The sequence below is a fragment of the Watersipora subatra genome, chromosome 10, assembly GCF_963576615.1.
Source record: "Watersipora subatra chromosome 10, tzWatSuba1.1, whole genome shotgun sequence".
In the NCBI taxonomy this organism is placed as follows: domain Eukaryota; kingdom Metazoa; phylum Bryozoa; class Gymnolaemata; order Cheilostomatida; family Watersiporidae; genus Watersipora; species Watersipora subatra.
Genome location: NC_088717.1, coordinates 50,556,522 through 50,579,452, shown reverse-complemented (window position 1 = coordinate 50,579,452; position 22,931 = coordinate 50,556,522). Strand labels below are relative to the sequence as shown.

At 34.7% G+C, this 22,931-nt stretch overlaps 1 protein-coding gene across 1 annotated transcript; it reads left to right on the top strand.

The window, feature by feature from the left end:
- The first annotated feature begins 14,819 nt into the window (after window positions 1–14,819).
- On the top strand, window positions 14,820–21,980 carry LOC137406072 (inversin-like). Its single transcript, XM_068092599.1, has 5 exons — window positions 14,820–14,883; window positions 15,868–16,056; window positions 17,976–18,109; window positions 19,418–19,593; window positions 21,349–21,980. The coding sequence occupies exons 1-5, from the start codon at window positions 14,820–14,822 to the stop codon at window positions 21,695–21,697; spliced, it is 912 nt and encodes a 303-aa protein (XP_067948700.1). The 3' UTR covers window positions 21,698–21,980.
- Window positions 21,981–22,931: the final 951 nt, after the last annotated feature.

The window sequence follows — 22,931 nt, the reverse complement described above, 5'->3', positions numbered from 1 at the left end:
GCAGCTGTGGACATGTTTTAATTATATTAATTGCAACACTGACATCTGTGGACATGTTCTAATTATATTCATTGCAACACTGACATCTGTAGACATGTTCCAATTATATTCAGTACAACACTGACATCTGTAGACATGTTCCAATTATATTCAGTACAACACTGACATCTGCGGACATGTTCTAATTATATTCAGTACAACACTGACATCTGTAGACATGTTCTAATTATATTCATTGCAACACTGACATCTGCGGAGATGTTCCATTTGTGTTCAGTGCAACACTGACATCTGTGGACATGTTCTAATTATATTCATTGCAACGCTGACATCTGTGGGCATGTTCTAATTATATTCATTGCAACACTGACATCTGTAGACATGTTCTAATTATATTCATTGCAACACTGACATCTGTGGACGTGTTCTAATTATATTCAGTACAACACTGACATCTGTGGACATGTTCCGATTATATTCAGTACAACACTGACATCTGTGGGCATGTCCTAATTATATTCACTGCAACACTGACAGCTGTGGACATGTTCCAATTATATTCAGTACAACACTGACATCTGTGGACATATTCTAATTATTTTCAGTACAACACTGACATCTGTGGACATATTCTAATTATATTCATTGCAACACTGACAGATGTGGACATGTTCTAATTATATTCAGTACAACACTGACATCTGTGGACATGTTCCGATTATATTCAGTACAACACTGACATCTGTGGGCATGTCCTAATTATATTCACTGCAACACTGGCAGCTGTGGACATGTTCCAATTATATTCAGTACAACACTGACATCTGTGGACATATTCTAATTATATTCAGTGCAACACTGACATCTGTGGACATATTCTAATTATATTCATTGCAACACTGACAGATGTGGACATGTTCTAATTATATTCAGTACAACACTGACATCTGTGGACATGTTCCGATTATATTCAGTACAACACTGACATCTGTGGGCATGTCCTAATTATATTCATTGCAACACTGACAGCTGTGGACATGTTCCAATTATATTCAGTGCAACACTGACATGTGACAACAGGTCTCTATTAAAACTATCACAACTATGGCATGTACCAGCAGTTCACTATTAAACTCCCTAAAAGCTACTCATGCCATAAACTCACAAAGTTAGGCGATTGAAGGACTGATATGAGCCAGCGTTGTAAAACTCCTATGAGTCAAAAAACTCCTCAAGTCCTATGTGACACTATAGTGTGACATTATCGTGTGACGCTATTTCGTGACATTATCGTGTGACGCTATTTCGTGACATCGTGTGACGCTATTTCGTGACACTAGTGTGAAGCAATACTTTGACATGGTTGTGTCACGTTGCAGTGTGACATTATTGTCTGACACTGTAGCGTGACAATATTGTATGTCACTATTGTGTAACACTATTATACGATGCTATTTTGTGACACACTTGTGTGACGCTCTTATGTATAGCTACGAATTGTGTGGCGCTCTGGAGCATCCGCAGACTATCTTGATCAGTTTGTCGTCAGCAGATGTTATGAGATTACACCAATCGATTCAAATGCTTCAGGAAAATTGAAGATGACATTTTGGCATGAGACACAATTTGTAGTAATGGAGTGCAAAGCCTATTTATTGTTCGCAGGGTTGCAGACGTTTATTGATTCAGTCAAAGCTTTCAGCACGATATGCTAGCCTAGGGGATGTTTGTCTTGTATCTAGTGGGGCGCGTTCAAACACTCTTCAGCCTCTTGTCATCAACATGGCTATGTTATGAAGATAATAGCAGGGATAAGTATTTTTCATGTTATTACCGTAATTGGTTTACTAGGGTCAATGCACGCAGGTAGCTCTAGAGCGCAGGTAGAACTGTCTAAAGCCCAATAAGATATTGAGTAACATAATAGGCTTCTCGCACAGTTCATTGTCACAGCAGATGTTATGTTAGGGTCAGGAGACCGGTGAGAATAGTTGGCATTCTCTGCTACAGAAGAGAATGCTGGTCTCTCAATGAATCGCACATGTTTATGAGTAATTTACTTTAAATGAAACTTTCAACCATTACTCAGCTTATATACTAGTAAAAATTAACTTTGTGTTTCCATTTTGTTTCAAGTGAAGTTTACAATTTTATTGTCTTTTCAAGCGGTCATTAAATTAATTCTGAGGACTGAGTAATATTACATTTGGACAACATTTACAAGTTGAATATGTATCATCGCTGAACTTGGAATGGTTCCTCTTGACTTATGTTAGTTCCATGTAACATAAAACAGACTTATCTTTACAATTGTACGAGGCTTCCGCACACCCGTCTTCAGAAGTTGCATAAAAACAACTGGTCATATTGCGTAGTAGTTTCATTTGAAAACAACTTGGTATCATCAAATAAATTTTGTTCGATTGAAAAATCTGTGCGCTGCTTAGACATTGACAGCATAAAGAGAAACTAGCTTACCTACATGTAAGGTTATATTACCCCAAGTTATAGTTCTTTTTTACATGTTAAGTAACTTTCTCCTGATATTTGTTATATGAGATATTGTTCAAGTCTTAATAGTGCTTTTTCATAGTGAATAACAATTATTTCACATTACTATATTATGTTATGGTATCGTAATAGATTACTGAGCATTTTATGTTGGTCTTGATTATTTGTGTGCTAAAATTTGTTTTGCTTCTTTTGATAAGTTAAATATTTGCTCAGGATAATATTAATTTGTATAAAATACTGGTTTCTAACACCTAAAACTTTATGTCCACATCGAAACCCATTCCTTAAGGTATTTCAAAATATCGTTGCATATCTAAATATTCCTTTACACGCTGGAAAGTGTGGAATAGCTTTGATCCCAGTTATCAAATACATCTATATAATTTTTTAGAGTAGGGTCACTTGCATATTTCCCTGTCAGTGTTTTTAATGCGAGCGAGTGAATGTTAACAACATCACTTCACATGAGATATTTATGAATAGACATACTAGGTAGAGGCAATAGAGAGACTAGGTGGAGTTAGATCTTAGTTTTGGAGTATTGTAATGAAGACATTTCTGGCCACAGATAATGTTTTAGTACAGGTTGAAGTTGCTTCCCTATTAGCATATTATCTTTAGTGGTACTTTTAATACATGGAGGTTATAACCATCATTGTGAATTTCTTTACCTTGTCACCTCTGGGTGGATATCTATTAATGCACAATTTGCTAATGGAGAATATCGATCTATGAATACACTGGCCTATGGGTTCTCTGTTCGATTCCTGTCTTATGGGAGTTTGCGCGTAACTATATGTACAGTGAAACTCGGATAACTCAAACTTCAAGGGACCGAGCAAAAGTGTTCGAATTATCAGAGTGTTCAAGTTATCAGAGCACTGTCACAAGTCCATGTATTTACTTATTTATTAGTAGATACATGAACATATACAAACTATAATATAAATCAAAAGCACAAATGGCTTGTTTCAAATTAAATGCTTCTAATGTAAAGTTTAAAACGTTTTTATCAAAAAGTATAGAGATTTTTCTATAACTTGAGATTGGTTTGTTGTTTGAAGTGACGTTATTGCCAGGACGTTTTTTAGATTGACATTGGCAAAACTTATCGTTGCTGAAATGCTCAAAAGAAAAGACATCTTTTTCTTTTGAGCGTTTTACCCACGATCAATTTTGCCGATTTTTCTTGAAGTTTATGCAAAGGTTAACTTACTTTACCTGGCATTCGTTGAGAGCAACACTCCGAGGCAGTTCAATTAAAAGTTTTACGAGGTTTTACGGTACATTGTATATCACTAACGTTTTTTGAATGGATACTTATTGAATGTACACACGTATTCTGTGTTTAGGTCAAACGATGAATAGTTTTTTTTAGCTAAGACAACGCATACGTTTAATTACAAAAATTTTTAAGACGTTTTAAACATTCAACATTCCGACGTTGATTCAACACGGAATCCACGTCGGAAAACTATTCATCACCGGCTAGCCGGGTCACGCACTCAAGGATTTTTGCCATGCAAATACAAAACAAAAACAGCATGCTGTTTTTGTTTTGTATGTGCGTGGCAAAAATCCTTGCGCCTGTGACCCGGCTAGCCCGTGCTAATCATCGTATATCAGTATAAATCAAATTTCACCAAACCTTTAGAACAGTCGTTGACAAAAATATTTTGCCGATGGAGGTAGTAACGACGCTTATGAATTACGAAAAGTTGAGATTTACCTCTATGGCTTGGAATAAAGTGATTTTCTAAAGCGATAGCAACCGTTTCGGTAGCCGTTGGGCAAAAAACAGTTCGAATTAACACTGTTGAGTTCGAGTTATATAGAGCCATTTATCATTGCGTGGGAACGGACCAAGCAAATCCAGTCGAGTTAACCATGTGTTCGCTATATCCGAGGGTGAGTTATCCATGTTTCACTGTATATTGTTACATATGTATTACATGTCTATGCATGAATTGCTTGGTGTGTTGGGTGATTATTTATTGCCAATATGCTCAATAAACCTTTTTCACCCCAATTACCCCAATTGTGTCACTGTGTGCTGGATGTAAGGTTGTGGACAATCATGAAGCAATTGTAATATATATTATATTTTTATCAATTTTACTATAGTGAGAGCAAAGTTTGTCCTAGGCCACTCTAAGAGCATTAGGGAAAAAGATTACATTACCCGTGAATTGAACCTGATTGTTTAAGGGCAAGTGTACGGAGACCGCACTACTTGACCACCTTTCCTAAGAATAATTGTGCACATAGTTATTACATACATTGATCTCTCATTGAACACATATATATATATATATATATATATATATATATATATAAAACTATGTGTACTAAAAAAACTACAAGTTTAATTAAAACATTTTATTACTTAAAGTTTCGTGCGGTAGGCTTGCACTCTTCAGATAAAATGGTTATGATAAAATGATTTTATCTGAAGAGTGCAAGCCTACCGCACGAAACTTTAAGTAATAAAATGTTTTAATTAAACTTGTAGTTTTTTTAGTACACATAGTTTTATATCAGCTCTGTTTTTACTCTAAGCATTGAGCACTCTTTTTACTAATGTGTATCAATATAACTTTTATATATATATATATATATATTAATATAATTCTATATATATATATCTTTCTACTATATATAATTTAACATACCATTATTGAGGTTTTCGTACATATATGTGATAGCCAAAATCTTAGAATTTTTCAATCTCATATAAAAACACCCACAGTAAAAATTGACCAATCAAAGGGACAAGCAGATAACTGAAAGATTTCCTACTGCATGTTTAGTGATTGAAGGTCAATCTTGTGGTTTTGTGACTTTTCTGTTCAACCATAAACATCTGTTACATAGTTTGAGAAATGTAAATAATTTTAATAGCTTGTATGAAGCATTTTAATAAGCTGAAAAAATTATCAATTGTAATTTGTATTCAGTAACTTTTATCTAACTTTTTGTTACTCTTATAACGCTGCAATTCTAGATTCTCTACTTGCGTGTCAAAGGTCAAAGATAGTGCCCTTGTTGCATCCAGCACCTTTGCGAGTATTCCCAAAACTCTGGGTGATGTACCACATTTTTATAAAATCATTTATGATGTTTACGGCTGACTAAGGACTACTCGACCTTCCGGCATAAAAATTTAAAAACAGACAGGCTATTACGTATTCAGCAACTAGCATCTTCCTCAGCAATAGACCAAAGGTCAATAGGTCATATTCCCAATAGTTGGTCAGCAATGCATGATATTTGTGAATATGGATGAGAGTGTTTTGTCTGATCTGCGTGTTGCTAGTGTCAAACAACGATTCCATTTGTTGTTCTTTTATAATCAGCTGTAACAAATATTATCTTTTACCGAAGTTTGAAGCGATACCTATTCGATATCTCTGGGTGACTCATACATATCAGGCTAGGTTTGGTTATTTGGTTCATTCATAAATAGAAAATTATGCGTATTTAGATGAACACCTACTCGAATATCTCACAGAGCAAATTCAACAGAATTTTTACATTTTCCGGTACAAGTATTATTGTTTAACTTGCAATTATTTAGCCGAACTCTTTCTAAAAAACAACATTCATTGTTGCACTAAACACTTGTGCACAGTCTGTATTTTTAGGAAAACGTTTTGTAGATGTGTAGTAACCTTCTTTTAAAAAATTAACCTTTCAAGCTATCTGCCAAGAAATACATGTATATAAAACATAATATAAACATGTATAAAACATAATTATGACTAGAATTAAGACTGGTTTTGCCCAAACATTTTTCATATTTAATCAGAGAGCCTGCAGCGTGTAGATTTTCCATGCAAATTATTTCACGGTTTTCATAACAACGATCCATGAGCATGTTCATTGAGAGCAATTGTCCTTAATGCATGTGAACTAGTATTCATGAGTATCTACTCAGATAGATTATAGTACATTTATACAGAAAATGAAAGTTCTAAAATTGCCCATTGAGCCCGGCATTGCTCAGAGTGGAGATAATTTAATATTTAATGATATTATATATAAATATATGATAGATAATAACATTTAATCTGGTTTAATTAAATAATAAGCGCTTAAGAGGCTGGTGTTCGGAAATATTATGCTTCAAACGAAGATTTGAAACGAAATATTTTTTGCGATTTAACGGATGGCCTCCAGCATATGCGTGTGAACTTTGAGAAAATCGACCAAATTGCAAATATAAAAACTATAAATGACAAATGTGGAAGCTCATAGCGTTTACGCGGACAAACAGACACATGTGCCACCAAGTGGGTCATATTAATATAGATGTTCATAGCTATGATTTCTCGCACTCACTGCCCTGGTGATCTAGCCGTGAACTTTAGGTCAATAATCCAACTCAAACATTAAACACTTAGTCTAAGCGTGTCTAAGTATGGCACTAAGAGGAATTTCAAAGCAGGTGTCATGTTTATGATATTAAATATTGAATATTAATCTACACACTTGGCAAGTTTCCACTTCAATTAACACATGATGGGCTCTGTGTAATAAGCAAGCTAGCTACATGTAGCTGTTTGATTACATTTTATTGACCTGTTTTCAAGGTCTAATGAAAGCAATCGGTGAAGAACTTTCACACGCTGTGGCCATATTTAGAAGTCAAGGTTACACGGACTGTTATAACAATGCGGACTGTTATAACAATGCGGACTGTTATAACAATGCGATATTTGTCGAAATTCTTGTCTTATCCCAACAACCACTTTGTTAGAACTGAACACACATAATATAGGTATGATAACAGCAATAGGATATGGGTACATATCTAGCCTCAATAATAACTGGTAAAGTGATTAGCTAGAGTCAGTACAGGCAGTAGATAATAAACGAGACAAAAGAGCATATTTGTAGACAGGGTATGAGTAATATTGTAAAGGATCTGACTCCGGTAGCTGAGTCAGCTTTACGTCCTAACAAGGGAGTCGCAACCTGGGCTACTGGCTGACCTTGTCCGAGGCCTGATTGACCTGCCTGTGGCGGTCAAGTCAGTCCAAGACAAGAATCTAGTAGTCAGGCTTGCTCTGAAACCAAACCCCCGGCCTGCCTCTGGATCTCTATCCCAGGCTAGTCTGGATCCACTAATGGCTGGTCTTAAGACTGGATCTCTAGTGCCATGGCACACCCGATCGAGTCTAGACAAGGCCGTGGATCGCCTCCTAGCCTTCTTAGAGTCACCCTGGCAGTTCCGTCTGTTGGTTGCACTGAGTCTGCTTATACAATCGGTGAGCCAACCAGGCAGGCGTCAATAGAAACGGTTCGTATGAGTATATAGCAGTTTATTATCGATATCTTTAATACAAGTATGCACAAGTATGAGTGGAATCAAGCACACTCTGCCTGTCTACCGCGCTGGCTTATATAGCCAGCGCCTATCGTTTAACTCCGCCTACTGATCTATTTATATCACAAAGGATATGCCAGATATAACAGGATGGTTATGTAACAAAAAGGCAGTTCAGTGATACAGTTATATAATAAAAAGGCAGTTCAGTAATACAAGGGCAGTTCAGTGATACAGTTATATAATAATAAAAAGGCAGTTCAGTAATACAAGGGCAGTTCAGTAATACAGTTATATAATAATAAAAAGGCAGTTCAGTATGCAATAAGGGAAGTTCGAGAGGTTCGGTTAAATGATAGTGCGGATATATATATAAGTGCAGTAAATAGTACACAGGCATGTCCCGGTCCTCCACAATATTATACAAACAAAATTACACTAAACAACAAGACTTACCACTTTCCAAATATGATTCTGATTAAAATGTTGCTTAACCGAGATGTCAAGTTTGGCCCAACCGTTCCCCCCTAGTGACCACTTGGTTATTTTCCTTTGACCTGATGACATAATTTTTTAAAAGTAAGAAATATCAGCATTGTTTCACATGAAATAAATCTATCGTTATTTGATAGCGAATAAAATAGTATCTTGACCTAGACATGTAAACAACTAGTATTTTCTATTTCTACCTGTTTCTAGCTGCAGGCCGAACCACTGCTTAAAATATTCACCTCTGTAGTCAGCCAACAACTTGTATAATATTTAAAGAACTCTGGACTTCGTTTCAAAGTTTGGTTTTGCAATTCGTATCTACATGTATTTCGCTGCAAATAAAAGTATGTTCATTTTTAAAACTTGGCTATAGGTAAAACCAAGGACATTTGGCTTAATACAGCCTTTAGTGTGATGATTTGCAGGCTGTGAGTTGTCTTTAGTGTGATGAGTTGCAGGCTGTGGGTTGTCTTTAGACAAGAATACTGAATGATAAACAACAAATAAAACAATTCAAAGGAGCTAAAACGAAACTCCTAAATCTATATATAGATTTATAGATATCAATAGAAATATATCTATTGATATCTATTGATAAACAATATATAAATCTATATATCAGTGTTTGTCTTTTTTGCTAAACCTTGTGTCTAGTTATAGCAAATAAAGTCTAGCAATAAAAAATCTTCATGACACTGTATTTGATCTCAGGACCTCCATATCTGGAAACAGCAAACTTAACCATAAAACCACACGGAATTCACTGCAATGCATTGGGCAAATAGTCATTACATTAATTAAGATACTCGCGTTTAAGGCGCTTGCTTGGGGTTAATAACTAGCACTGCACTCAGTTACGAGTAATAATTACTATGCTGGCTCAAAACGGGAGTATTGTTTTAGTAAATATTTTTGTAAAGATCTAGCTTTCAAGGCAAGTGACTCAAATTCATTAGGTAATTATTCTGTTACCAGGGCAACGCCTGGCATTTGACTAGTTTTTACTATAATGAGAGTCGTGCCATCTGTGCGAGGCTATGGATGGAAGTCAGCGAATAAAGATCATGATATTATCCTTCACCACCCGGTATGCTACCACTCGAGCCATTCTTTTGCTTCTGTGAATTTATAATTACTAGTAGGCTATAATTACTAGTAGGCTAACAGTCCCGGTGCGAGAGACCACCACGTGTAATAATTATGTGCACAATTATACCACAATGCAGTAAGTATTGCTCATTGCTCAAGGTCATCCGCTTTGATCTAATAAAACACGAAGAATAACAGTAGTTATTTTGTCACATGTTCACATTTATCACATTACATCCCATTATTACGTTTACATTATTTCCATGTTATATATAAATATTATTATCACATATATTATTTATACATTATAAACTATTCAGAAATGAAACTGTATTGTATGTATGCGTGTATTCACCATGAAGCGTTATACACTTGAGAGACACTGTGACAAAGATTAAAATATCTTTGATGATTCCGCGCGATTAACTCATATTAAAGATATATTATTTATTACTCATGGTTGTTAATGATTGAACAAGGTCACTCCGTCAGTGGTTATTGTAGGTTGCAAACAAGTTGTTTTTAGAATTACCCCTTGAAGGCAGTTTACGAAGATGATTGTATAACATCTTAGACCAGGTGTGAAAAGCAGCCTTGCAGTGACTGCTCACTTTATGGTAAACTTTTTCTCTCTGTGTAGTTATGACATATGTTAAACTATTTGAGTTTATGTTTAGTTCTGGCCTCTCAAAGAATCTCGACAAAAGACAGCAAGTAAATCAAACTTCAAAGTTTCTGGTGGAATTTCTTTGTATTTAATGTTTAATCTAGCTAATGTACATGTAAGTGAATAGCAAAGAAATAGGCTCTTGCAGGCAAGTTTGAAATGCCGTCTTGTTCAGTACTATCAACAGGTTTATTACCTACAGTGAAATCACAGCCTTGTTTGATCTTATAGTATTTATTTTTATTATTGTTAGTAGTAATCAGAGGAAGTCATTTTTCTGGTTATCCAAATATTTGTCATCGCATTTCCTTCGACGAAAGCCTTCTACTTCGTCTTGTTCTCACTTTCCTACATCTTACATTGCAAAATCTTTACAACATAGATGTAGGATTGCTTGAAATTCATTACTCACTCATTTCAGTCCATTTTTCTCATGTTAGTGTGGCTTGCTACAACCATTATATTCTATTCATACAAAGCTATGCTTAAAATAGTCTTGTCAAAGCTTATGTAATATATTATTTGACCTTACGACCTCTTGTTTTTTGCTGTGTAAAATCACAACCTTGTTGTGATACCGATTAGTTGCTGCACAGACTTAAAAGAATACAGATTGTATCTGTTTGCATTATATCATACACTATCTTTGCTTCAGCTAAACTCACAAACACCGCATAGATGAATTCAATGAAGTTCAATGAAACAACGAACTCAAGCTTTAAAACTTAAATGTTTGTCTGTCTGTTTGTCTGTCTAAAGCTTTCAAGGTTTTAATTGAGTCACTTTGAGATAATTTGAAAACCATCCATCTTGTAATATCTGAAATTTTTAATTTATCTCCTCTCATCATCTGTTGCAGTGACCATTCGCTGAAAATCGTGTTTTGACTTAGGAGGTTTGATCAAATTAAACCACTCAAGATTGCCATGGTTCAAACCCAAACCTGCAATGTTTTGCACATTCTCTAAAAAGCCGTTTTAAGCAGGTTATTAAGCCTTTGACTTGTATATGTACATTATTGTTGATTGCTGGTACCATGCTGTGAACAATTATAGAGCAAAGGGGCGCTAGATGACATGGCCATTAAGTTAGATAAAAACTGATGAAGGATTCATAGGAAATCTATGACTAAAACACTAATTGACAGGATAAGTAGAGAGTTATGTAACAACGGAGTGTCTTTGGTGAAAGATACAAACTATCTAATATAATTACAGAAGAATAATTAGAAAATCTATCAAGCTTAAACCTTGACTCCACAAGGTCATTAGTAGAAAGATTTCCACTAGCATTAACGCTGTTGGATCAAGATGATTGCTGCCGATACCACATCCAATTCTTTTAAAAGGCTAACTCAGGTTTTAGTGGCCACACTCAAGTCCTTATATTATGATCTGTTTAGTAAATGCTGACCAAACTGTATCACCTAGATCTTAAAAGCATCTTGTTGTTTTTTGTTTGAGGGAACATCATTATACATGTATGTGTTATGAAAAGGAAAGGATTTATTCTTGATGTCAACAAAGTGAGACTATATATTCAAGTCGCGTGTGTCATTAAAATATCACACAGTTATAGAAATGTTTCAGCTTGTAATAAATATCGTCTCATACATTGGGCGCAGACTAAACTTTTATTTCCTTGTTGCGATTCCTTCTGAATGTTAAAATCACAACTACTATAGCCTATTGCAGACCAATTCAATTTTTATGTGTTAGCTGAGACAAGAATGATTGGAATGGCTTTTAATTTGTCACTCAAACTCTCTTTCTATAATACTTCTCTTTTGGTATTTTCTAAATACTGTTTCACAGAGACTGCAGCAATTTAGGATCCAAATAAAATATAAATTGATATAATAGTGGCAACACAAAACCCAATATTCTCAAAAGAATTCATTATTTAGTTTATATTTTTGTCTTTGATCAAATTCCAACTCAGCTTATCGGCACTATTTGCAATCATTAAGAGGTCATTAGAGGCCCGTATTTCCCCTTGTCTCAGCGATTATTAATAGTCACCCAAATATTTGAAAGCTTAAATCAGGCTGAGAGAGAAATAGCAGTTTCATCAACCAAACTCTTAAGTACTAAGTTTCACGAGGAAAAAACTTTCTATGTTTGCATCTATTGGATCTTTCTATGATTGACTGAACCCACATTTAAGATAACTAACCTCTAGCTTGATTTCTTATTTCTGCTTACAGCTGATATCTTTAATTCACCATTTTTAGGTCTGAAAACAGTGGATATGTTTCTGCCCTAGTTTTTCTGTCATAGATTATATTCTTATCACTCACTTGTATGTTAGATTAAGATTTTAATTGACTCTAACCATAGTTCATTTTATACCTTGGACTTTTATGCTTACTCACATCTTTGACAAGACTGCAAATATATAATGTATAATAATATATTGTATAATATCATGGAAAACCCATCACTTGGTCTGTAACAAATTCAAACTAAAAAATGTTTAAAATTTAACATATTTATTCTTATCAAAGTCTTATGCGCCTTCTTGTTTATAAAATCCTGCCTCAGTCATTAGAAAGGAAGTTAACTGTTGATCTACCAAAATGCAAGTAGATAAAGATCAATTCATCTTGTTGTTCGCTCAATCGAACAACAAGTACAATAGATATTTATGGCCATATTAACCCCAAAGCCCTTTTACAGGGTCATTAACTCATTACATAGAGGTTGTTGAAACTTTTGGTACCCATTGAGAGTGTTTAATCACCTTTACTAAATCTATTCCACAAATAAAATGAAGTCCTAAATTGTTGTGATTTGACTGAGTCATGTTTAAGAGCCTCTGTACCTATTTATGAATAACTATTCTTTAATAACATGCTTTAAAGAGATGGAGAATCTTCTGAGGATCATTTTGATATATAGATTATATGACTTATGTGAGCCAGGGCCCTTGTAATAGCACAATAACTAAATTAATATGAAAAAATGTTGGGGGTATTGATACTTTTGGCCACAACTGTAGGTAACGAGTTGACCTATCATGTTGCAAGTAGGTAAATAGTTGTCCTATTGAAAGGCATGTAGATAAACTATTGACCTGTCAGGATGCAAGTAAATAAAGAGTTGACCTATCAAAGAGCAAGCAAGTTAAGTGTTGCCACATCGTGGTGCAATTAGGTAAAAATCTGACTTATCAAACTAGAAGGAAATAAAGGGCTGACTTATTACGTTAGTTATACCAATAATAGCTGAATGTTCGGCATGGCAAGGGTAATAAAACGAGTTTTTTGCACAAATATTTATTTTTAATCAACATGTACAACACTTGCCGTTTTAACGATTAAATGAAGGTGCTTGTTTATTTCTGTGTGTGCTATAAGTTTAATTAAGTTTATGCTATATAGGTATATACAGGTACATATATTTATAGCATTTTGAGGAAGCCTGAGCACACAAGGCTACCCTGATATGCCTTGCGTGCTACATAGTTTTCTTTGACTACACTGGCAGTCCTGTGCGTCATTTACGATTGGCAGATGTAATAAATAAGTCCACAACTATTCTATATTGTAGCGAGGTAGGTGTGTATCATAGCTGTTAGCCGGCCTGTTTTCAAAACTGGTGTTTTTAAGTTCAATTCCAGTGGGAAGCAGTATTTCTCGTTCCTAAAGCTAGCAAGCGGTGCAAGCGTGTGTTCTATCGCTATAACTGGACATATGACAGACCAACAAACCAACAAACAGTTAAATCTATACATATATACATGTAGATGCACTTTGATTAGACAAATTTGTATGTTTTACATTTGTGCACACTCACTCGATCTATGCAATATCCTATAATATTCTTTGCTTCTCCAAAATTACTCCACTACTTAAAATCATTGCCTAGCTTTTAGAAAAAGTAAGCTCATGAGAGAGGTCTGTTGACACTAGGTGCACATTGTTACATAGTTTGTCTTTCAAAATCATGGGTTTAGACTCTATTTAATAAAATTCTTTGAAATCAGAGTTGTGCAAACAAAGTTTTCTGAGAGGCTAATAATAGCCAGCTTTCAGACTAGTATATTTTGGTTTGCTTTCATCGACACTGCTGAACTTTCTCGAGTACATTGACTTCTTCACCTGTTAGCGACTTGTTAAGTACTAAGATCAATTTGGGAATAGAGATTAAGATGTGCATTGAACTGTAATCGTTTTAAACCGATTATCAAAGCTTTTGATTGGCCCATACACCAAGCTTCTTTCTTTCAGTTGGACTAGCGACATTTAGTCGTTTCACATTGTGCAAACACCCAAGTTCTTTCTTTCAGTTGTACCATTGACAGTTAGTAGTTTCACATTGGGTATACACCCAAGTTCTTTCTTTCAGTTGGACCAGTGACAGTTAGTTGTTTCACATTGTGCAAACACCCAAGTTCTTTCTTTCAGTTGGACCAGTGACAGTTAGTAGTTTCACATTGGGTATACACCCAAGTTCTTTCTTTCAGTTGGACCAGTGACAGTTAGTATTTTCGCATTGTGTCTGTTAGCCCATAAGAATAGTGCCTTTCTTATAAACAGCTTTAAACCAATCATGCGCTGATAAAACAATTAAACTATATTATGCATAACTCATTAGCATATTCCACTTACTACTCTACTGTTATTACGCTAGTCTCTGCAGCGAGTAGCAGTTTCCTCTAATGACTTCCCACAAGACACTGAGAAGGAATAGCAGATGCTGATAACTTCCTTGTAAATCTCTAATCATGGATGCTGTACGAGTCTCATCAACAGATGTCAAGCTCAAGCAGGTGGTTCATCATCCTAGAGGTCTGTTCTGTGGTTGTCAGAAATTATCTTCGATTGTCACATAATAGAAGCACAAAAGTTCTTGTACAAGATTTGCAAGATGGTTAAAGTCATGCATTAAGAGAAGAATTCAAGTTTTAATATTAACATTACTATTAATGATTATCAGTGTAATTTTTTCGTAAACACGTAATTCAATTACAAAACTGATTTAACTTGCAATAAACAACAGCTTAGTATTGTATAGAGCTTGTCTCATAGCCTTAGCTTCATTATCAACCTTGTTTACTCAAACGATCTGTAGCAAAGAGATGTGGGCTACAAAGTTAGCAGGTCTTGTTTGCTTTTTTAAAGTTGTTGGCGCAAACTTCTGTTAGATTCAACGTTGCAAAAATACTTTGTGTGCAGTTACTTGGAGACCTTACAGTTTTGCCACTCCAGTCAAGAGAGGGTTGTGTTGAAATGCCATCCTAAGTGTTAAAAGCTCTCACCAGAATTGAAAGATAAAAGCTTCTATTAGTAATACTGGATTTGACTTCATGCAGCAGTAAGGTTTATACTTATGTGGAGCAAGAAAGGTCGTAAAGCTCATATAAAGTGTAATATGTGTTTCTATTAAAAATATTATTAAATAAAATAAAGAAAATGTGAAAGTTTAAAATTATTCAAAAAAGCTGTTTTTTAAGAAAAAGGAAAAAAAAAGAAAAAATCCGAACTCACACTGGCATATGCATTATAAAATCAATCAATCGTAGTTACAAAAATTTAAAGAAATAACTAGAAATTAAAAGTTATTCATTTTCGATTCAAACTGTGTTGAACCTGGTACTTATGCAATCATGAGTGAGATATATAATCAAAATTTAATTTTCATTCTGTTATGAAATTTATCTTGTATTTATTGTGTCTTCCCTTGTCGCATGCTTGTCTTTGTTTACATATGATATGCAAGCAGAAACCAAGTACATATAAAAGTTATCTCAACAATTATAGTTCAATTTTTAGGATACCCCATTGAAGAAGATTTGTTCCTGCAAGCAGTGCGGGCGGGTAAATATCGTCTCGTTACACAGGTACTGAACATACATTCTGATGTTAACATAAATCAAGTGGACATGCAGGGGCGCACGGCTCTGTTGATCGCGGTTCAACTGCCCGATTATGAAATCAGGACTCATCTTGTCAAACTCCTATGTAAGTATGTAGAAAAACTTAGCATCCAGTATGGAAAAAGTATAAAACTTGACACGCTGTCAAACACTCTCACATCCAATTATTAGCTCCGTACTATTCAGGTCTCTTTATATTCATGTAAAGATTGTGTCAGGTCAGAAACTCAAAGTATTTATACTTCTTCAGCTTGCCTAGTACTCTAGGCTTACAGACTACAAGAAGCCAATCAAAATTTTTTTACACATCTTTACAAAATTGCCAAAAGCTACACATTTAGATATTGGGATACAAAGATAAAGAGGCTACCGAAGACTGGCTTTCCTGATATTGGTTTACTCATAAAAGCCCGTACAGATTATCTGTCAAATCGACGATGAACGATGAACGAAGCGATGCGATAGACCGGAACGATTGGTTGCGATGACATCATTTTGCGATGAGGGGCCACCATAATCGTTGCTAGCGACGGTGCGATGGGCTTTCAACATGTTGAACTTAGACACCTATGATCGCAACTATCTGCATTTTGATTAGTCTTCAGCTATAATCTACAAATTATTGTTTGTAGCGCTAATTAGGTAAATCCGACAATCACAATTCATCAACAAAGATTTGTAAGATGGTTCAAGTAAGTAATGTGTTTCTTCACGTATTGAGAGAGAAATTTAAGTTTTAAAATATCTATCAATTTTATTACTAATGCTTGATATTCTTTCTTTTTAGTAAATATGTGTTTAAATCACAAAACTCATTCACCTCACAATAAACAATGTGAGGTGAATAAACAATACTGTTTACCTTTATACAGTATTGTATAAAGGTTGTTGTACAGCCTTACCTTCATTATCAACTTTGAAAACCTTTTCAGGTTGCTTCTTGCATCTGAAATAGGCTTCCTAAATTGCTGTTGGTTGCAAAGTCGGCAGGTTTGATTTGCCGCCTTATAAGTTGTTTCCTGACGTTCCTGCTAGAATCAATATTGCAAAAGGCTTTGCGTGCAGTAATTAGATAACCTTGCAGTTTTGCCATTCAAAGGAAAGTTGTTTTGAGGTGCTTTTCGTAATCTTACAAGTTCACACCAAAAACTGAACAATAGAAGTTTCTAATGGTAACAATAGATTTAACTTTCCACAGAAGCTAAGCTTTTTTCTTACTTGTATCTTTAGCTATTAGCTAAAACACTTATCAATAAAGCGCTTTCTCAGCAATGGAGATCAAAATTAGTGGATCTAAACTTGTTAAACGCACGGGTGAATGACAGACACGCGCCGTTGACGCCATACACACAATTTGTAACACTAAACCTATTGACGGGTGCTTTTGTCAACAGAAATATTTTGTTAGGCAGAGCGATTAGCCGTAGCCACTGCAGTGATTGAAGTATTGCAAGATGAATCTATTTATAGCATTCAAAGTGTTCGATTACGTTGACTGTGCACATGAATTCTCTGGATAAAACAAGTCCGAGAGCTGCCTATATTCTTGCTGGAACAATTAATAGTTCAATTACGTCATTATCCAAATATCGACGTATCCCTCAAGAGCAATAGTCATTACTACTTGTATAGAGAGCATCTCTCTACAAAGGTCATCTTGACTTGGGCCTGTCCGTTTTGTACTTTCACATGTTTATAGTTTTGTACTTTCACATGGTTATAGTTTTGAACTTTCACATGGTTTTAGTTTTGTACTTTCACATGTTTATAGTTTTGTATTTTCACATGTTCATAGTTTTGTATTTTCACATTTTTATAGTTTTGTACTTTCACATGTTTTTAGTTTTGTACTTTCACATGTTTGTAGTTTTGTACTTTCACATGCTTCTCTTTCAATCTGCTGTCTTTCCTTACCTCAGACCTCTCTCTGAATACTTTTTCAACCTGCTAATCGCTCTGTTTATCTCTGCTCCTCCCTGTTGTGCATATAACTGTCTGATTTAGTGAAGCACGATGCCGATGTGAATACAACGGACCCCGATGGTCTCACTCCACTCATGTATGCCTGCCAATCTGCGGACAAGGTTGATACTGTCAGAGCTCTTATCAAGCAGTCAAACTGTGCGGTTAACCTTCAGGTTTGTCTTCTCCTACCTTTTGTCATTGCAAATCAATGCTCAGTTGTCGTATTATGCATGCAGTTGCCAGAGCATTTTCATTGCAATCTTTTTTCGACTTGTTTGCAAAAAGGACTTATGATCAAAGGAGGATTTTTAACCAAATTTGAAACCTGAGAATTTCATTGGAATTAGATAGAATCATTATCACTCCTGATTCTCAGTGCAGTGGAAGTTCAAAAAACAAAATATAAAAGTAATCGTTAAAACTATTATTTGATATTAAAAGTTCAATTATATTGATTGTTTTAACCACATTTGGCCAAACATTTTAAAAACGCGTTTTTATTATAAATAAAACTTTATGAAGCAGATATGAGGTATAAATACAGGACATACAATTTATTATGATTAAAACTATTATAGTATCATACAATACTATGTGCTATGACAGGCTACTATAGTATCATACCTTTAATTTGCTATTGCACATTATTATGACATCATGTAAAACTATAAACTATAAATAATTTATGGAGTCAGTTCTCACTATTTTATTACCATAACTGAGAATCAAAATAAAGTTTAAAGTTTAAAAATAAAGGAACAAAGGCACATTGAAGAAACCTGCTTCATGAAATGACAAACTCAACTACTACCGAGGTGCATGCAATAATTATTAATCAATGAACGAATTAATGAAATGAAAATAGAAGCAATCATTGGATATGATTCGAATTACATACACTTTTTATCGCACCCGCCCTCTACACCCTCTACACACTGTTAACACCAATCATCTACACACTGTTACCACCGGCCATCTACATGCTGTTAACACCAGCTATTTACACACTGTTAACACCAGCCATTTGCACACTGTTAACACCAGCCATCTACACACTGTTAACATCAGCCATCTACACGCTGTTAACACCAACCATCTACACGCTGTTAACTGGAAAAATCTTTCTGTTAACTAGAAAAAGTTTCTGAGAAGAAACCTTTAGTTAGAGAAAGCAAAGTTTTGGCACAGATATTTGTATAATGTAGATTGTTAAACAGGATAAAAATGAAAACCATGTGCTACCTGCTACATATAGTATATACTTTACTCATACAACCTGCTACCTGTTACACACAGTATATACTATACTCATACAACCTGCTATCTGTTACATATAGTATATACTATAATCATACAACTTGCTACCTGTCACACATTGTATATACTATACTCATACAACCTGCTACTGTATACAAATCTTTTAGTATGTTAACTTATTCTTATATTTTAATTTATGTTATTTATCTTTTATTGTTGAACAGGATAAAAATGGAAACACAGCATTGAGTTGGGCTGCAGGGGTAGACAACTGGCGAGCTGTGAGAGCGATTGTAAACTGCAAGTTTACAAAAACCAGTGTGAATTTATGGACAAAGGATAAACATGGCATGACTCCTCTTGAAATAGCAATAGACAACAATTACACAGAGACCTGTTGGTAAGTTTGCCAGCATCCTTACTAACACTGTGGGTAAAGTTCTTTATGACATTCTATTGCTTGGTAAACACAGTGACAAAGTCATTGCTGTTAAGTTGCCTTTTCTCCTTTAAGAAGAAACAACTCTTTCTCAACAGTTTAATAATCAGTTTTCAAATTTACTACTATTGTGTTATTAAATTGTAATAAAAACCCAAGTAGGTTGATGATAAATTTGGTGGATTGCATCATCAGAATAGAAGCAGCAGCCAGAATACTGATTAAGAATCTCTAATATTCCCACGACCAAACACGAGCGAAGCGATTGTTTGGGAGCTTCATGATAAATGCATATGTGCACACAACTCCTGAAAAACTATCAGTCAACGACCGTTACTAAACCCTTGTACCAAAATCCCATTCAAAGATTTAACCATTTTTGTGTAGTTATAATAAATCTTTAAATATAATAATGATACAAAACACGTATAAAATATTTGAATAAGTTTCCAAGTCATTAAAAAGTTGACGCAATATCCTAAAACTAACCCATCTGATCGGATTATACATAAATAGACAGATTCATTTGACTTAAAATCGCAATAAAAACTTAACAAACCTTTTTTAATCAAAATAAGGACCGGCCAACGAAACGCCGATAAGGACGTGAGACAGAAAGTAGAACCATTAAGTCGCGCGCATTTTACGAGAAAAACGTGCACATTTCACCAGTCTATGCCACTGTCCAATTACCGTAGGTTTATGTAATTAACGTAGAAGTGCTGAAAAGTAATCGTTTCTTTTTTGCCGATTCTACCGGACTCTGACATTTTGGACACTTATAATGAGTACTTTGGTATTCCAACTGATGTCCAAAGCAGTAAAGGAAATGACGATGATATTTTTTTAACGATTCTTATAAGATTCACCAGTCTATGGCATTGTCCAATTGCCGATGGTTTCTGTAATTAACGTAGAAGTACTGAAAAGAAATCGTTTCTTTTTTGCCGATTTTACCGGACTCTGACATTTTGAACACTTATAATGAGTACTGTAGTATTCCAACTAATGTCCAAAGCAGTGAAAGTAAAGGAAATGACAATGGTATTTTTCTAACAATTCGTATAAGATTATTATGAGATTTAATTATAAGAATAATCATTTGAATTACACAAGATAGAAGTATATATATAGTGACCGATGGTGTGCAATATGTTACTGTTATTATTTTTCTAAAGATTTTGTTGATGATACTGCGGCTGTGCCCAATATCGCGGTACTGCCAAGCCGTTTTTAATATCTGCAAAATGAAGTAATAGGCTTACATTTTCTTATAGATATACATCTATTTCTATGACAACAAGCTAAAATCTGTTTAGATTTTTAAATTCAGCTTAACGTTTTAGATGTAAATACAGAAATCTAGATAAATATAACAACTTCTTGATATTGGTTGCTATGAACAATGATATACAGCCCCCCCCTCGCCTGTGTATATTACACAACAGCTTGCCATTTTACTTCTAATAGTGCATTTCTCCTATTGCAGGGGAGAGATATAAACATATAATCTTTTCTTTTCATTATTGCTATTTGTTGTATATAATAACACCCAGTACATTACAGCTACCATTGCAGTTATCCTATTGCACTGCAGTGCTATCTGACTGCTAATATTGCATTTCTCAACCAGCAGTACCCTTTCTTTTTCCATTATCACATTGGTCGTGGGCTGTATGACAGGGGAATTTCTAGCTATTTATATCCTGTTTAAAGGGTGCTGCTGCGAGAAGCAAAGATTGATGCAGCCAAACTGACAACTAGATACAAAACCAAATTAGAGACAATTTCACGAAGATTTCCTGAAGTATACATGGGCGAGGCTACCGACAATAACAACAATAATGGAACTGACAACACACGAGAGATAAAGCAACTCTCAATGTATAAAAAAGAACTTAGACTTACTTCTGCTGCACCTCTATCTAATGCGACTATTCCAATTCTCACACCAATAGATGGAGATATAGCCTCAGTGCCCGCAATTACCCCAATAGATGGGGATGTAGCCTACACCCGCCAACTACCAAAACTACCAGCTATCGCGCATGTTAACCACTCATAACATCGAAGGTGAAGAAAACCTGGACAAATCTGTTTGCAGAGGAATTTTGAGAAAAGACTTTAAAAAAGATTCAATTTTGAAGTTGTCTACTTTTTTTGCTTTGTTTCAGCGGTCAGGACCACAGTATAACAGTAAGATTTCATGTTCTATATAACTACCCAGCTTGTTGTATGATCATTCTTACTGAGTGTAATGAAATAATAAAAATAAATGACAAATATATTTAAGTACAAATTTTAGTTGTACTCTTATAAAAGCACTCTAATGATGTGTAATCATTCTAAATGGATTTTAGTCGTGAGATTGTATACAATGATCACTTAAGGAACCTATTTATTTTGATTTCAGTAACAGACAAACAAGTTCAGGTGCTTTTCAAGTTGAATAGCATGCGATCATATAATGGAGAAATCCTGATTATGTACATGATTATATACATATATATATATATAATTATATAATATAATTATATATTATAGCGAGGCATAATTATATAATTATGCCTTGCTAGAAGTAAGCATCTTTAGATTTCTAGTACATTTGTATTTTAAGCTTTGTTTTATTAAAAGGAAATACATATTTTTAATAACGGTAATAACAATTGAAAGGAAAATTGTTACGTATTCTTTACAACGGGAACTTGTTCTTTACTTTAGAACGACTACTTTGTTGTGACCAAGCACACATTGTGTTATATTAGACTAAATAATTAGCAAACCTCCACAAAAGCTCTACGTAGTTGCAAGCTGTCAAAACTAACTTTGAAAGTTCTACAACTTGTTTGTGTAGCAATTATCACTGGTATGTACCACAAACTGTTGCATGTGACAACTTTTTAGATTTCAGAGATCCTACCTATCAGTCCTATTCTCTCTGGTTTAGTATTTGCAACTCAAATGCTGATGAGCACATCATCAATTTTTCCTGCATCCTTTTAAGACGAATCAAGGGAGACGATTGTTGTTGATACGATCACCAAAATGTATGCTGTACATTTGTATTCAGCGCTTTATTTTCGATTCACTATCTAGTAATAGTCAACTGTCAGTTGTACAGTATTTACACCAAATCAAATTGTCACACAATTACACTTCTGTTCTACATTGTGCATAGGCCTTGCTCTTGTTAGACTGGTTATCTCTATGGATCTGAATACTCTATTACCAGCTAGAGCCACTGCCAGCTTATCATCTGTAATAAGCACTATAGGTAATGTTTATAATGTGATGATAAG